The 18,709-nt window shown below is 38.2% G+C and overlaps 2 protein-coding genes across 7 annotated transcripts in view; both read left to right on the forward strand.

Annotated features, from left to right (window-relative positions):
• kcnj14 (potassium inwardly rectifying channel subfamily J member 14) overlaps nucleotides 1-7,764 on the forward strand; it is a 43,546-nt gene extending 35,782 nt beyond the window's left edge. For both annotated transcript variants that reach the window (XM_067449090.1, XM_067449091.1), the window contains one exon: nucleotides 506-7,764. In XM_067449090.1, the coding sequence (XP_067305191.1) occupies nucleotides 506-778 (273 nt within the window). In that variant the 3' untranslated portion in view covers nucleotides 779-7,764. The remainder of the gene's footprint in view (nucleotides 1-505) is intronic.
• Nucleotides 7,765-11,447: 3,683 nt separating this feature from the next.
• The window catches only part of myh14 (myosin, heavy chain 14, non-muscle), a 98,785-nt gene continuing 91,523 nt past the window's right edge, over nucleotides 11,448-18,709 (forward strand). For 4 of the 5 annotated variants that reach the window (XM_067449092.1, XM_067449094.1, XM_067449093.1 and 1 more), the window contains exon 1: nucleotides 11,449-11,622. The gene's annotated coding sequence lies outside the window, so the exon portion shown is untranslated. Of the gene's footprint in view, nucleotides 11,623-18,709 lie in introns of all 5 variants that reach the window. The other variant, XM_067449097.1, reaches the window with a different exon arrangement.

The following is an 18,709-nucleotide window of genomic DNA, read 5'->3' on the forward strand; positions in this document are numbered from 1 at the left end:
ATATCACGCAAATCTAACTTTTTCTAACAATTGCAAGTTTATATCTCGCAATTGTGAGATATAAACTCGCAATTCTGAGAAAAAAAGTCAGTCCTTTTTGTCCCCCTTTAGAATTAGACTTTGTAACTCACAATTGCAAGTTCATACCTCACGATTCTGAGAAAAGAAGTCAGAATTGTGGGTTATAAAGTCAGAATTCAGAAGTGCGAGATTAAAAGTTGCAATTATCTATCTATCTATCTATCTATCTATCTATCTATCTATCTATCTATCTATCTATCTATCTATCTATCTATCTATCTATCTATCTATCTATCTGATACCTTATAAGAACCTTATAGCCACATTTATGCTGTTGCGTATGTATCTGTTGATTCTCCTGCACACATCTCTCATGCTTAATTTGTTTTATGTAGCAACAAAACCTAAAGCTAGTCTTAACTAAAACCAACATTCTTTACTAATGTTATGCTTTTCACTTGTCTTGTGTCCTCCCCACCTCTAGGTGGACTACTCATGCTTCAACAGGACTTATGAGGTCACAGACACACCCACCTGCAGCGCTAAAGAGTTAGCAGAGAAAAAGTACATCCTGAGCTCCCGTTCCTCCTTCTGTTACGAGAATGAAGTGGCTCTGCAGCTCTCCTCCTCTGTCCCTCCCTGTCCTGACCAATTCTCTCCATCCCCCTGTTCTTCACCCTCTCCCTCACCCTCTTTCGTTCTGCCCACTCCACCACCTCGACAAGACTCCTGCAGCGAGCACCCACACATACACTGAGCCATGCGGCTGGGATAAAAGGCCACCGGGGAAAGCAGCGGTCAAAGAAAGAAAAGGAGGTAGAGAAAGAAAGGAAAAAGGTCAGGATGGAGGGAGGAGTTTGAACTGGGGGTAGGGAGAGAGAGAGAGAGAGAGAGAGAGAGAGAGAGAGAGAGAGAGAGAGAGAGAGAGAGAGAGAGAGAGAGAGAGAGAGAGAGAACCAGCAAATGGACAAAGGCCTGGAAAGACAGACTTGGACAGAGGACTAAGGCAAATAGGACCATAAAGGGACAATGTAGGACTGATTAATGACAAAAGGTCATGCTTAAGATGGGATGAGAAAAGACAGAATGCACAAAAGATGGAGAATAGAAAAGGAAAGGGGCCTCTCACCGCCTGGGAGGAGAGAAGCAAAGAGCAAGATAGTGAGACAGTGGGGCAAATTCACTAAACGGTTGCGCCAGTGCAGTATTTCATCTTATAACTCCCCGTAATCCTGTATAGCCAGATGCTATCAAAGTCCTTTTCAAGGCAACTCACTCAGCGGCCATCTTGGAAACACAGCTGTTTTCAGTCATTCAAGTAATCCTAGTAGGAAACAGAAATTCCAAACGCTCACATTTCTATTAAAATCTGACATTAATGGTATTATAAGCTAAAATCTGTATATTTCAGGTTTGTCCAGGCAAAAGAGTGCCGCAGAGATGACGTTTATTTATAGGCCATGTAACCCAGAAGTTAGCATCACCCTAGTTCCCTTGACCAAAAGCCAATAGGATTTTTACCCTGACATTTGGATAATTGCAGAATATAAATTGTGACTGACAAAAGTTTAGGATTTTTCCACTTTTTGCTCATCCTGATAATATTTACAAATGAACACAACTTTAATCAATTTTAATGCCTAAATACAATTTCCAGAAGTAAAAAGCTAAACGTAGGCTATAAATGAGCATTACTTCAATGGCACCACCATTACGCTCTTTCAATCTTTATTTACAAGTTGTAAAGTTTAAATTTAGAAGAGTTTGCAAGAGAGCGAGTATAAACACGAGGCTGTAATGGAGTTTTCCTGTCTGCTGTAATGATGTATAATGTTCCAGACAACCTCTGTAGTGCCATTTAACCATTTGTTGTCACCCACGTTTTTTTCAACAGACGTTAAAGTTAAAAAAATTACAAGGGGGGTATTATTGATGTATTTTATGTCATAGAATAAAATGTGAAAATATCTTGAGCTTATGTTTACCACAGACCATATTATATATGCATTTAACCACTAAACCAATTCAAAAAACCTATTGACTTTAGGACAATGAAACCAGAAGTTACACAAGTGCTAACTTGTTCATGGGTTTTACTCATTACGGCACTCTGTACGCTGCAGACACAATATTATCAGACCAGGGCTGCGTTTCCCAAAAGCATTGTACGCCTAAGTTGATGGCTGTTGTTACAATATGTTGTATCTCTCAACGGCTAAAGCTTGGGACATACACCCGCAAGAAAAAAGTTCTGCTGAGACGATATTTCGAGAAACAAGCTACGAGGACTCCCAAACCAGGGCTGCGAGAACAAAATGACGTACTTTTGTTCTCGCAGCCCTGTTCTTGTGGAGGGCTGTTCTTGTTTTTCTCTGTTCTTGTGGAGTATGTAATGGCCTTAAGTAACATACCAGCCTCGACGACCGTGTAAACAATAACACGAAGACGGATCTGCATGCTTTGCTGACTTTGTGGCCCTTTTTAGCAGCTGCTGTGCAGTTAAACGCTGTATTGTGTAATACTGCAGCTGTCTACATGCGCAAAAGACAACTGTTTACACTTGTACACACACACATGCCTAGTGTGCCATGCGTTTTCGGTCGAGCAAGTGTAGACAGACATCACTTCTGAAACACCGTGGAAACACCAATGTAGACGAAGAAAACGCAGTTTTAAGGCAAAAACGCCCTGCAGTGTAACCGGGGCCCAATTTACGATTGCAAAAAGCAATTTGGCTTTTTTTATTTGGAAGACTGGACTCATTACTTATTCTTGCGCTGTAAAAAAATGGCATGCTCAATAAGTAATGACAATATTTTTGCTTCAACTCATCAAAATAAAGTCAGTTTAATGTAATATTAAGTTGAAATGACTTAAACATCCAAGTTGATTGTACTTTATATTTTACAGTGTGTGAATTACTCTCAAAAAGTAGGAGATTTGTAGAGAAGGACCTTTTGAATTGAGGCTGACGTTTGAGTTGTTAAAGTTCGAGTCAGAGTGCAGGGGAATGTATTCAGGTCAGTCAGATTGAAATGAGGTCAAAGACTTAATGACCGAAAACAGATCGACCTGGGGGTGAAATGAAAGTGTGAGGGGGAATATAGAGGGATTGATAGAGAAGGTCATGTCGACATGAGGAGAGCTGCATCACCGACCCAGTGGGCTGATTGAACCTGGCGATCTTTTGGAATCGACACGAGCTGCAGTGGCTCCAGCAAGTACTTGATAGAGACACAACAGTGACCCCCTGTGGCTGCAACCTGTATGAGCGATTTTACTATTTAGAAATGGGACGGTTTCACTTACCCCTGGTTTCATAGACAAGGCTTAAGTTATTTTAGCTGTTTTAACTGAAAGAAACTTGCACTGACATACCTTAAAATATGTCAGTGCATTGTGTTGTCTCAAAATTCACACCAGTAATGTTTTTTGGCACATTTTTAAAAGCTGCTTAAATTCCCTAATTGAACTAAGGCTTAATCCTGGCTTAATCTAAGCCCTGTCTGTGAAACTGGGCCATAACCTCAAGCAATATCATACACAAATAGCTATTTTTGTCAAAAATAAACCTCTCTCAGAAATCAAATTACTTGTTGCGAGAACTTTTGTGTTTCGTATTGAATGTCAGAATGCCTGCTAGAGCCACTGCAAAACAAGAAACCACTTAAAAATCTGCAGCATTTTCAAGTTGTTTCTCTTTATGTACTGTATTTTTTAATGTACTTATTTCATATTTATTTAAGTTTTAGCACTGTTTATCATGGTACACACTAAGATTATGTGAAGCACTTTTGTCATTTGTAACGGGTGTCACAATTGCACAGACCAAAAATGAATTAGCTAGTTGTATGTATGGAAATGGAATAACATATTGTATGAAGACTATATTTATTTTTTTGAAGGGTGTGGCTTGAAAGTAAGAGAAAATACTGTTTGATTGCACAGCATGTGGAAACTCATGGGTTGACTCATGGACAGCACATGGATCTATCATCAGCCACTGTTTGGATTGTAGACTTTAATGTGTTGTGTTCCTTAACTGTTTTAGAAGCGCGTAGTAGTAACTATGGTAAATGACTTATTTACACTGTAGTATTTTTGTCATGACTGAGGCATGTCTTTTTTTTCTGTTTTCCATTCATTCTTAAACAACCATACAAGCATCCTGACCTAAAGCATGTTGCCGGACAGGTTTTTTTCTTTTTCTTTTAATTGGTTTGCCAGTGGTGTGCCTTTGAAAGTGAGCCTGCTTGTTTTGAGGTTTTAGGGAGTAACAGTTATAGGCCCAGGTGGAATCTGTAGACATTTTCCACTTTTTCAATGCTGATTTTTGGGAGACAATCTATGTAATTCTATATTTGAATATAGTAGAATGTGTTAAATGTAGCTGAGACACTTGCCAAGTTTTCATCCATCTGTCTATCCATCCACCCATCCTTTTTTTTGTGCAAAAAAAGGTTTAGCACATTACAATATTTACCGATATAGTTGATGGAAATGCTATTATTGGTAAGATTTTGTGAGCAGTGTTAGGGAAAGTTACTGTTTAAAATAATGCATTACAATATTGTGTTACTTCCTAAAAAAGTAATGAGTTGCATTTCTTAGATACTTTTTACGGAAAGTAATCCATTACATTACTTTTGCGTTACTTTTTCTCATCTGAAGCTTGCTTGTTTGCTTCTTAACAAAAAAGGCTGAAGGAAATGCAAATCCACTCTTGTACTGTAAAGGGCGCAGCTCATACAAACCTTTTAGCTGTACTGCTGTTCTGAATTGCAAAAGAATAGGACAGGAGAAGAAAGTTCAACACTCTTATTTAAGCAATAAAAACACAAATGTGATGTCTAGCTAAAGTCATTTTAGGATGGTTAAATTGGATGATTGAATGGAAGCAGCAAATACGTTGGTTAATAAAGTGAATTTAAAGCTGTTGTCCGTAACTTTTTTTGTGTTCAAGATTTACAAAAATTATATAATGCGACTGTACAACATGAATCAATTTTCCAAACCGTGTTTTTGTCTTACCCTGAATCATTATGGTACACTTATAATAAGTGTTTATATCGGGACTATTTCAGGCCAGACCGGTAGGTACCGCTGCGGAGGAGCACAGTCCATACGTGATCCGCCATAGATATAAACAGAGAGAAATAGCTCCGGCTGCAATGTGCATGCAGTTCTGTTTATTCACCACTAGAGTGCAAAAAGTTACGGACTGCAGCTTTAAATACATAAAGTATATTTGTGTAATTGCGCACACCACGCATCTGAACTTTACTTACGATTTCATGGGGACAAGAAAGGTGTCAGTTAATACATGGGAAATGTACTTGAGTAACAGTTCAAATAAGTAACAGATATTTTGTTCTAAATTTGAAAATCCGTTACTTTACTAATTACTTGCAAAAGGTAATTCTGATTACGGATTACCCTCAACACAAGTATATTTTGTAATAATTTTAGAAATATTTTTCTTTTCTTTAAAATTTAGCACATAAATTATGTCAATTCTTCAAATGTGAAAAACTTCACAGAATTACTTCAGTGAAATGACCTAACAAAATGTAAATTGTGAAAATGTTTTTTATGGTTCTGTGAACTTTACGTTGCCTATTACAGTTGTTTCAGGGCAGCTTTTCTCTCAGGGATTAAAAGTATCTTAAAGAATGAAAATGAAAACAGAAAACGCTGTTTTTTTGTTTTTGTTGTGTTGTGCTAAACAGAAAACTCAGTTTTAGTTATTCCAGAGTAAAAACAAATTTTTTTTTAAGCTGAAAAACCAATAACAACAAATCGTGAACGTTGATTCAACATTTGAAAAATTACTGATACTGATACCTTTATTACTAAAATTAGATATTGAATCAATGTCTCTTTGCACATGTGACAATACGGTTTATTTTTTACTTATGCAACAATTTGTTTTTTACGCTCACAATTTTATTGGTAAAATTCACCAGCTATCACCAGACCAAGCTCAATTTAAATTGAACATTGGTCTGGGGAGTCTGCTCTGTATTTTACTGCACAAGAGGAGTGATAAACGAGCATAGTTCAAATGACTCTGTACGCAATTGAATAGTCCTTCAATCAATCAGACCACAAGAGGCGTGATCAACGGGCAACGACCCATCGTCCGTCATCATGTTAAACCCGCCAATAGCGCGCCAGGTGGAAAAAGCCAGTCTGTGATTGGTTCCCGCAAAAGTGTAACAGAAGCAAATTAAAGTACAGGTTTCCAGACTGAGCTGCAGGGCGAAATCAAATCACCGGCAGATCAGGCTTGGTTTACCCAGTCTAGGTAAAAGGCCAAATGGATGAAAATTTTACAAACTTTTTAAAATGCATTTTCATGATGAAATAACAGCCCAAGAAATGGATGGAAACTTGGCTACTGTTAAAGCTGCATGCATAATCAAATAATGCAAAATATTTATTAAACTAACATCAAAGTGTGGGAGTTTGTGAATTACTGTATGGATATTCCAATTAAAATCTGTGGATATTTATGCTGAGTTCTGTGGCTACAGATTCTGTCACTTAAACGGATAGTTCACCATAAAATGTAAATTCTGTTATCATTTACTCACTATTTCAAATCTGTATATATTTCTTTCTCCTCTGAAAAGAAGATATCTTTTTTTGTGTTCCATATAAAAAAGAAATGCACATGTTTTTTTATGGTATTTTTGGTTGTCCCTTACTAGGATTGCATTTATTTGATCAAAACATGTATAGTAAAAACAGAAATATTGTGAAATAATACAATTATTACAAGAAACATTTCTTGGAAATTGGAAAAAAGCTGTGCTGCTTAATCATTTTTGTGAAAACGGATTATTATTATTTTAGGATTTTTTGATGAATACAAAGTTCAAAACATAATCTATTTGAAGTAGAAATATTTTGTAACTGTAGGCCTTTAATGTTTTTACTATTACTTTTGATCAATTTAATGCATCTTTGAGGAATAAAAGTGTTCATTTCTTTGTTTTTGTTTTTTTAAATGTTCATTTATGCTTAATGATTGCATAGCATTAGTATCACAGACATTATTAGTATTATTATTGATTAGCATATAAGATGTATGACCAAATTTAGTCAGACAATTTGTATTCATAGTAGGCATAAAGATAAAATTGTCTCCGTCTCTTTTAGGTGAGGGATTGAACCCTGTTCAGGTATTGCAGGTTAAACTTAGGGATACGTACAGTTGTTACTAGCAGAACCGTAGATATGTAGCCCTGGGTTCTATTTCAATAAACAATTGTTGCTTTAATTACCCACTTATGCTTGTTATTGTAATACATTTTTTCTTTACTCTTTACTTTCTTTGTATGTAAGCTTGCCTGTTTATCATTAGTCTTCATGATCATAACTCTATTAATAGGCCTGTGTGTGTGTGTTGTGTGACTGAGTGCTTGTCTTACTTCTGTCTGGTTACTCCAGTTTAACATCTCTGCCATAACTGGAACATCACTTGCACTTTGACCTCATTGTTTTCTAAATACGTATCGCCTACTGAAAAAACCATTACCCTGTCTAATTATCAGATGCTTTCGCTCCATTCAGTAATGGCTGAGTTCACCATGGCATCCAGTGGCTCATGTTCTATTTTTATTTCAGTGTGGTCAAGTATTTGGTCAATCAGTGTCCAGGCCTCTGTGCTGTTCCTTTGATACCATTCACATTACTGAATGTGCTTCATGGACATGTGTCGAATAAACAAACATGTTTTCTTGACTTGTCTCCTACATTTCTATTTGTATTCCAAAATGGTCTTTTAATTGGTCTAAAAAAGGTCCTTTTTTATCAGGATGAACTTCGATATTAAGTTCACCCAAAAATGAAAATTCAGTCATTATTACTCCCCATCTAGCCTGGTTAAAACCAGACCATTCTCATAGACAGTAAAAGAAATGGACACAGCGACCCCATAGACTTCAACGGCGAATTGTGAAGTCAATTAGAAGCACTCACTTCCTGATGGCTGAGCGAACTGCGCAGGCTCAGGCTGAGTTTGACGACGTAGATGTGACGTAAGCAACCTGTCTGACTGTTGTAGGTCTTCTAGTAGTTGTGGAAAGTGAAATCTGAATCACGTTGTTTAAATGTTTTGTCTCGTTGCTTTTGGCTCACTATGGGCTTCTCCCCATTCTTCCCCCTTGACTTTATCAGACTTCATGTCTCCACGTCCCCCCGACTGTCTTGCGTGCGAGCATCTCCTCCTGTCTATATGGTAATTTCTCAACTGTGCGACAGTCGCGTTGGTTATGACGCAATCGTTAGCCTATTTTTACAAAAACAGCTTCTACGGGGCGATAGTGTAAGATACAAGGTAATGGAGCCTTTTATACATTGTTGTGTGTCTTTATAAATAAACAATGGACAAATGGAGTCTTTAAACGTCTCAGATGTGAAGTTATTCACTGTCAAAATTACGCAAAAATGAATGGGAGTCAATGGCATGCCAACAGCAGGTGATGGCTTGGTTAGCAATGGCCGCCCCTATAGGTGGAACGCTTTCCGAGTGCTAGATTACCCCCTTGACCATTCTCAGTAGTAACTGAGTTATGGTCTGTCAAAGCTTCATAGACAAATCATTTCCAAAGGGGCGTCACCAACAGACGTCGCTCAAATGGGCGCAATTGGATAGACCTAAAACCAATCAGAGCGATGAATGAAGATGACATAAGCAGAGCGGAGAGACATCTGAGTGATTTCGAGGAAGATTTTTTTGCAATGGCTTCTGACGACTTTTGCCGTTGTTGTAAAACAAATATGATAATAGCTGATAATAGTGTCCACCGCCACTCCATCAACATTTTTGCAAAATTTAGAAACCCTAATAGCATCAGACTGACTGAAACATCTCGGATTGACGGTCGAACAGAAAACATCAAGCTCTGATCGCATTTGCCCCCGTTGTAAGGCATTTGTATTGCGATTAGAACGTGATTTGCAACATTTGGAAATAAAATATTGATGATTCTTTGGAAAATTGTGTCTCACAAACTTTATTCAAATTCAGTCATTTCAGATGTGTTAGAACATTTTCAGACTTGAGCATAGTTACGCTAGTTATTTATGTACCATTTTTACATAATTACCAGATCTAGTGTGAGGAAATAAGCACAGAAAGGCCAGATCCAGAACCACTGTGTGGTGTTAGCACATGATCACACTCCCTCCCCATCCTCCTCGTCAAAGTAGCTGGTGTAATGTTAATCCACAACTGGTAGCCGAGTGTAGTTCTTTGCTCGGGTTTAACGAAAAAGAAAAGTTTAAATAGCTTAAAACAGACGCGTTAGCTGATTCGAACGAGTGATGTTCCACGGCGGAATTGATTTTTGTAATGTATAAAATCTGCTTCCTTCACCATCGCTGCGCTGTCGTTATCGTGTAAAGCCCGTCCCAACGTTTCTGATTAGTGCCGCGATTTTGACAGATTTAGAAATGAGTTTGAATCAAGCCTGCAGTCTCCCTCTCATTTACTGAAGCTTTCGCGCCTCGATCGCCCCCCGGTGACCGGTCCCAGTATAGCCGCCCCTCTGTGTTTTCTAATGGACGCGAGGCAAACTAAATAATAAAATTACACTTCAAAAATGTTTCCCCAAAGTTAGTTTATGTCACTGAAGGCAGTTATCATCACGATGATTTCATTTCAGGTGTTCGTTTTAAAAATAAGTTTACTTTGAGTTAGTTATTTGATGCTATAAAACGGGGGGTGTGACGTCATGATTGACAGCTGAGACTGACGGCTTCTCTGAGTGAAGTTGTTACTGAGGCACTAACGGACTTTTTTCGAAATTTTTGGGAGCAGATTAGAGCTTTAGCTTTAATTTCTACATTTCTATAACTGTTTATTTCACACCAACATTATTAATTGTTCTGCATCTGCGAGAGTGTGGGCGGGCTTTTGATATCGCGACTGTACTTCCTGCTCTACTTCCTGCGCTCTACTGCGCAACTCCGGTCCCGAAATCGCTACTGCGCAGACTCGGTCCCAAGATGTCCGCGCCGTGCAAGGGCGCCTGAAAGCTTCAAATCTGCCAAGCGGAAACGGATGATGTTGAGTCGTCCATATTTTTTTACGGTCTATGGTTTGAATGAGCTCTTTGCCAGACTAACTTGCAGAGCAAATCTAAATTTGCCGGAAGTTGTCTGGGTTTTCCCAGGCTACTCCCCCTCATCTTCGGAACACAAATTAAGATATTTTAAATGAAATCCGAAAACTCTGACCCCTCCATAGACAGCATTGGCTGAAGCTGTTCACGTGACCACCACAACACATGCTGACGGCCAATGGTGAGCCTTGCTGCACTGTTTACACTATGCACACAGCATAGGAGACTGACACAGACTAGACGAAATTGTTAAATTAAGTCGTTATTTTTACTTTTTTCGCACTCAATGTTTTCTCGACGCTTCTTAAAATTAAGGTTGAACCACTGTAGTCACATGGACTATTTTAATAATGATATTACTAGCTTCCTGGACCTTAAAAGTGGTAATTAAATTGCTGTCTATGGAGGGGTCAGAGTTTTCTGTTTATTAAAAATATATTAATTTGTGTTCTGAAGATGAACGAAGGTCTTACGGATTTGCAACGACATGAGGGTGAGTAACATTAAATTAATTTAAATGACATTTTTGGAAAACTAAACTAACACTTTAACGACGTATTTATCAATTGTAATAAAAAGCATTATTCTGCTTATTAATATGTCTACTTATCTACATGTAAAATTGTATACATTTAATAATAATAATATGCTAATAATCACATGCTAAATGGTTGCCTAACTGTATTTGTCATCTGCACAGACGAAAATGGTTTATTTGTGCTCAAGTTAAAAGCTGTAACGTTAATCCTCTCCATTATTGTTCCGTTTTTTACTTGTGTAGCCTAATTGATAGGCGCGGCCATTCAGACCTCGGTCTTCAGATTCCTCAGCATTAATGCGGAATCTGGGGCGCCCAGCTTCAGGGATCATTCGCTCGTCAGACAGTCAGACACACTCGTCTCGGACACACTGCGCTGCTGTCAACAAAGAGCGCGCAAATCTCTACCCCTCCGCGCGACAGTTCTGCAGCGGCACCTGCTGCTCTCGTGCCATTGGCCACCAGCCACGTCAATCCGGACAAGCCTCACCCAATCCGCTCCTACCATTGGTTCCTCAGCGCTGTCAATCTTACTGTCGCGCATATGATTGGCTGCGGAGTGAGAATCTGCCAGTACAAAGGCGTGGCCGCTCTGTCCTATTCACAAGGCGGGGTTAAAGGGATACGAAGGGCTTTAATTAGCTTCTATTTTCTGGAGGGCGGGACTTCGCGTGTGAATCATAAACGCCATTGGTCAATAGTGAGGAAGCGTCGGCGTTTTGGTGAAGTCCTTCGTTTGCCATCACTTTGCTTTACTGTCTATTTTATTCTCAGTGTGAATGAGTTTGCGGCTTCACGGGAGCGCTGTAATGTGAAAAGCCGCATTTGCAGTATTAGCACTCTTACGTTGAAAAGAAAAAAACACGAGAGCACGTTTCTTTTCTCTTCAAAGCGCTAGTCATACCCTGAGAGTGGATTAACACATTTAAGGTAAGACACGCGTTGTCTTGTATTATGTCCGTATCTCCTTATTCTGTGCCCCGCGCGTGATCATGTTTCAGTGGGTTATAGGGCCTCGAAATAAAGCCGAAAATGACACCGGAGAGGGACAGTACCCCACAAGAGAGTCTATAGAAGATCTGGCAAGACCCCGGCATTAAAATGCATTATACAAAACAGTCACATCGCGGCCACATTAACAGCATTTGCTGTATCAGAACGTTTTATACATTATGTATTAAGTGTTTTCTAATAGCACGCTATTTGGGATACGAGTAAATGCACATATTTAATAATTCAGAGGCATTCATGTCTCATCTTCCTATGCAGATACAGTAATCACCGTTAAAGGGTGTTTCCCTGAGCCATCTTAAGAAAGTATGAACGGTTCCTTTCTGTGCCACATTAACCCATCAGAGGTGCTCTATTTATTTGTCACATATAGACTAATAATGCCCAAGGTGTGGTTTCTCCTCTTTAGAGGCTATTGTAGGTTTTCTATTATGAGAATAGATTAGCTTTGCAAGACATTCACAGAACAGACGCGGACCCAGCCCGGCTACCGGCGTGATGTCTCAAAACCCAGGGCACTCTTACTACCTAGACAGCATTTTAAGGCAGCATTGGCTAGTTCTGACTGGAACGCGCCTATAATATCCCAAAAAATGCTGTATCGTTATGATGTTGCCATGAGAACCGGACGTCACTAGCGCTATCGTAATAATAATAAAGAATAGAGCGCGTGTTTGGTGCTTTTTTGCCGCGTCAGATGCAGAGGATCCGTCAAGGAGACACACACACACACACACACACACACACACACACACACACACACACACACACACACACACACACACACACACACACACACACACACACACACACACAATCATGTTGATTCCTTGTGTTTAGTCTCATCTGTTCATGTATATTTTTATCTCACTAGTCAGAAATGAAAGGTCAGCATTGCCTAATTACTTTGTGTAGCCTATGAGGACGACAGAAAGAGAGAGGACAGTCATGTATCTGTCACAGCCAAATTTATATATGAACTGCAGGCAACAGTCACTTCTCTGAAATTCCTACTGACTTCATTCATTGGCAGTACAATTCAGTAGTCTTTTTTATTAGTATTTTGCTATCTTTTTTTAAAAAATTGATATTACTGTCACCTTATTTTTTTATTATTATTTTGAAAACAAAATATTGATGCGTTGGCAATGTTTAATGTAAAACAAACAATCATTCCAAGAAAATACTTTTAAAAGAGAAAATTGAGAGGGGAAGAGAATGAGACACGAAATACACCCTCATTCCAGTCATATTTGTCATGCACAAGCGCACACACTCGGACAGGTTCATGTCTTGTGAGTAAGACATATATGTGATCTCATAGTCACTGTGAGAGGGATGGTGTTGATGGGTAAGGTGTGTAACCCAGGTGTCTTGACTTTCCAGTGTAGGGAACACACACTCACATCATGCATTGTGAAATCCACGTTGGAATATCGAGAGGCATGTGCGGGTTATGGCCATGCATCTTACACATTATGCTATGTGATCATTTGGAAATATCTTCAAAGAGACCGAATTGTCAAATTGCTGCAACTGTCATGTGGCAGAAGCCAACACACTTTCAGGAAAACACACCCAAGTGATTGACATGCATAGACTAAACCAGCCAGCATTACAATCACACTGTGTTCTGTGGAAAAGAGCTGTGAAGCCCTCTGGGGAATTTTGAGGACTGGGATAAAGAGCAGATAACACAAAAAAAACAACAACAATAGTTTGGCTAGTTCATACACATTCCCTATGTGTTGCACAAGCTCAGTCAGAAAACTTGGATGACTTTAATTAGTTTAACAAGCTCTTGCTTTCGTAATGAAACGTCTTTAAACTCAGACAGGTGAGGCCACTACTGCATCCGGTCAAGCAGGACCTGTATTGCCCACAGGCTCACAGCCTTCTTAAGTTCAGATGCCACAACAGAGTGCTTTATTATGTAGACTAATTGATTTGAATATGGATTTATACAACAGTGCTCTTTTAATCAGTGAACTTGTTTATCTGAGCGATACTGAATGTCAGAATGAGGATTTTTTTTCCCTCTCTAGTGCACTCACACAAAAGAGATGGTGGAAAAGTAGTATTTTGCCCCATTTGCCTGGGAACACATAAGGGATGGTCCTTTCTTGACTTGAATGATATGAGAATAGTGCACCTCAAAATAAAAATTATCTTATTTACTCGTTCTCATGAGGTTCCAGACCTGTATGTCTTTTTTGTTCTGTGGAAACACACAAGTTTTGTCCATGCTGCTCTTTTGCACACAATTATAGGGTTAGTTCACCCAAAAATGAAATTGATGTCCGAATCATGAATCGATACGCTGATTCATGACCGTTTGAATCTTTATTTGAGGACTGAAAACAAACACAGAAAAGAAGACAATGCTGAATAAAGTCGTAGTTTTTGTTATTTTTGGACCAAAATGTATTTTCGATGCTTCAAGAGATTCTAATGAACTAACTGATGTCACAGATGGACTACTTTGATGATGTTTTTAAAACCTTTCTGGACATGGACAGTATAGTATGCATACACTTTCATGAAGGATCAGAAAAGCTTTCTGACTAAATATAAAATATCTTAAACTGTGTTCAGAAGATGAACGGAGGTCTTACGGGTGTGGAAGAACATTAGAGTAAGTCTATACTATTCTATACGGAGAGTTCTATACGGAGTAAGTCTATTAATTGCATAAATTTCATTTTGGGGTGAACTAACCCGTTCAACTAAATAAGGAAATGAAGATGGCGTCTTAGAAGTGCCAAAAAATTGTAAATACTATAATTATATAATAAAACTTAAGACTTGAGGCAGGCATATTTCAATGCACATCTGTCTCTCATGCAGTATAAAACAGGCTGATGTGCATTGTGCACACATATAGGCTATTCAATTATGAATTTTAAGATTACTTTAGGGGTGTCAAATCGATTAATTACGATTAATCGCATCTAACAAATGTTGCATAGGCATATATTTATAAAAATATACATTTCCTATATATATACACACACACACACATTAAGTGTTTGTGAATTGTGGGGACTTTCCATAGGCGTAATGGATTTTATACTGTACAAACTGTACATTCTATCCCCCTACACTCCTCCTACCCCTAAACCTACCCATCACAGGAAACATGCAATATAAACAAGTACACATACGCGCACTTATTAAACACAAACTTTTATTTTAGATGTGATTAATGAATTTGGAAACACTACTTTCAATACTTTATTGATTCAATAATTATTGCCTCATTGTTATTATTTACGTATTTTAAGTTTGTTACATGTACTTACTATAGTAATAACATTAAATAATACATGGTTAAACTTATTTTAAAGTGTCCTTGTTACAGTGTAATTATACATTACGTACTGACTGTAATGTTAATTAACATGTACTTACTATAGGGGAGTGTAAGGATTAGTGTTTGGTTTTGGGTAAGTTTAATGTAATTATGCATAATTGACTGTTATTACAACAGTACATGTAACAACAAAGACTGCTAACTGTCAGTTGGCTCTACAAAAAATATCTGATTGCTTGATTAATCGTCTAAATAATCTGCATTACCCAAATAATGAACAGTGACAGCCCTAGACTTTACACACCATTTTTTAATGTTAGCAAATATGAATGACATTTGAGAGCTATTTATTTTGGTCTGTTTCTTACACAAATGTATCATATTGATATAAATTGTCATTTTTGGAGCTCGATAGCCACCGTCCCATTCACATTCAATAAAAAGCAGCAAAATAATTCTGTGTAACATCTCCTTTTATTGTTCCATGGAACAGTGTGATGCAGGTTTAAAACATGAGGTCATGAAGATGAAACTATTTCTTTAAGCTGGGCGGGTTTAGTGTTCAGCTATCTTTAAGATGTAGTCCCCCACCATAATGCATTAGAATGCAATGAAGTAGAAGGACTTATTTTGGCAGTATGTATCATGGATTGGAATATAGGGCCTGGATGACCTGTTTTCCCCTGTAGTTTATATGTGAAGACCTCATTTCCACTCTTTTTTTTTTCTGGCCTGGTTGTCACTTCACCGATCCATCAAATTCAGAACATGCACATTGTCCCTCTATCCACCTCAGACACACACACACACACACACACACACACACACACACACACACACACACACACACACACACACACACACACACACACACAAAACGTAAAGACGGAGTGTCATTTTTTTTTCTATGCCAAAATTCTTTCTCTTATCCCAGTTTAACATATGAAATAATTCCAAGCAAGCCATTCACCGGTTGATTTCCCTCATAACTCTAAACACTGGGGTGGTATAAAAACGCTGCTCTGCTTTAAGCGATTTCTGAGAAACATTGTTGAACACTGTTGATATTTGAAATCAGCCCAAACAAACACACTCCTCCCCACATTGCTCCGCCCCCAAAATGCATGAACACGCAATGCAAAAGTAGATGTCTCTTTGTTATAGCTTAAAGGAACACTCAACACACTTTCAGGAATGGGGCTTATTCAACTTCTTTCCTACATTTAGATATGTGGGCAAATGCATTTTTGTCTCAGTGCATGCATTTTTTTTTAGTTTGGCAGGGTCGCCGTTATCTTAGCTTAGCATAATGAATTGTATCCTATGTTGCCAGCTAGCATGTCCTGAGTAAAAGTGATCCAAAAAAAAAACCAAAACCACCTAATTACTTCTTGTGGCCTGCTTATTCACAAGGAGTTCAATGCAGATTAAGACCAGGCGATTTCCTAGGCAGATATTGACTTGGGACTATATTATAGGGAAGCAGAGGTGAAGCACTGCTACTTGGGCGGGCCACAAGAAGTAATTAGGTGGGTTTTTTTTTTTTTAATCACTTTTACTCGGGACATGCTTGCTGGCAACATAGGATTCCATTCATTATGCTAAGCTAAGCTAGCGGCGACCCTGCCAAACTAAAACAATACATGCACTGAGACAAAAATGCATTTGTACAAATACAGTATATACAAGCAAAAGTAGGGTTTTAGTCGCCAGTAGCACACCATCTCCAGACAATGACACTCAAAACTGTCCTGTTATATAGATAACATTAATAACAGCATGGTTCTGTGAAACAAAGCTAAACCAATGTTACTCTCGTATGGAACAGAAACAATGCAACCTCTGCATTTGATTTCAGATCTTCCTTTTTCGGTCTCTCCAGTGCTGGAAAGCTTTTCTAATATTAATGCGGGTCCTAATACTTTTGCCTGATCATAAACCTTCTTTTCCCAGTGATATTCCTTTTACCTTTTCTCTTTTGTACTGTCTCTCAGTTACCTCTCTTTCTTCAGGTGATTGACTACAAGTGTGTTGTGCTGTGTGGTCCGATCCACTTTCAACGGCAATCGCTTTAACAAGAGTCGAGGTTTAGCTGGTAGGAGGATTCTGTTAGCTTATGCTGGAAGATGTTGTAACTAGACCTTTTGGCTGCAAAGTAAGATTAAATAAAAGAAAAGAAATGAAAGGTGCTATGAAACTGAAGTTGCGATAATTTTTCTTCCCTATGAGGTACAGTATGTCTGAGTGAAATGGCTTTTCAAATGAGAAAAATGCTGATCTTTTGAAATTTCTATTCATCAAAGAATCCGTAAGATGTTTAAGGGTTTCCACAAAAGTATTAAAAAGCAAAACAGTTTTTAACATTGATAGTAATAAAAATGTTTCTTGAACACCAAATCAGAATGATTAGAAGAATTTCTAATTATTCTGTATTTTTTAACATTTATGTATTTAGTCATTTTAAATTGTAAAGATATTTTATAACGTTACTGTTCATTACTGTATTTTTGATTATATAAATGTGGGCTTGCTGAGTAAAAGATTCTTCTTTCAAAAACATTTTTTTTTTAACAGTTGTGTATATTTTCACACCACCATCATAAACAATGTTTTTTTTTTAGCAGCTACAGAGATTAGTTACATTTGCAGTTCATGTTGCTGCAGAATTTAGCACACATGAGCAAAGATGGCCGATTTCGCATCACACTGACTGGATTATACACTGCAGCACCAGCCAATAAATTGCCATTAAGAACAAGAATGCTAACGGATCGCTCTCCGAGTATCTTTGGTTTGAGCATCTGAAGTAGCCTGACATAACATTGGTTTAACAAATGGTCTGACGTATTTTTGGTCCAAATTAAGTCAAAAATTCTATCATCATTTACTCACCCTCAAGTTGCTACAAACCTGCCTGAATTTATTTCTTCTGCTGAACAGAACTGAAGATATTTTAAAGAATGTCGGTTACCAAACAGTTTAAGGGCTCCATTGACTTCCATAGTATTTTTTGGAATACTATGAATGGGGCCCATCAACTGTTCGGAAACCCTGGACATCATTCTCCTGGTGTTTTTCAGAGTCAGTTGAAAGGTCTCTTTAGTGTCTGTGACGTTAATTGTCTACTGCTTATAAACTGTTAGTGTCTTAAGGACTGTTCCACCGGTGCATGTGCAATCATTTTTTATGGTTCACTAAACTTTCATCAAAAACATTGTTTAAATCCTTTCAACTTTAATCTGTATAGAATTTTACAAAGTTACCTTTAAAATACAGTATCCTAAAAAGTTATTTGGTGGAGCTGTGGTGCAGAAATTCAGTAAGAAGATACACATATGCACATGTGGTTGTATATTTTCTTAATCATATTTGCACAGGTTATGCATAGTCACGCACACATTTTCTCATCTGCATACTGTTGATGAGGCTCTCGATCAGGCTGTCCTTCAGTGTAACTGCAGTATTAAATGTCACAATTCTGTAATCCTCTCCCTATTCCTCTCTCAACACTCTCTGGCTGTTGGTTTTTCTCTCCTCGTCCCTCTCTGTTGCCCTATCTTGTGATGGATGGACTGGCTGATTGCCTCAGTGGCATTATAATGATGATGGTTATAATTCTATTAAGGGTAATGATCGGTCTCTGCTGTGTTTCCTCTATGAAGAGTTACAACTCTCTCTCTCTCTCTTTCTCCT

The sequence above is a fragment of the Pseudorasbora parva genome, chromosome 7 (assembly GCF_024679245.1).
Source record: "Pseudorasbora parva isolate DD20220531a chromosome 7, ASM2467924v1, whole genome shotgun sequence".
Taxonomy (NCBI): Eukaryota; Metazoa; Chordata; class Actinopteri; order Cypriniformes; family Gobionidae; genus Pseudorasbora; species Pseudorasbora parva.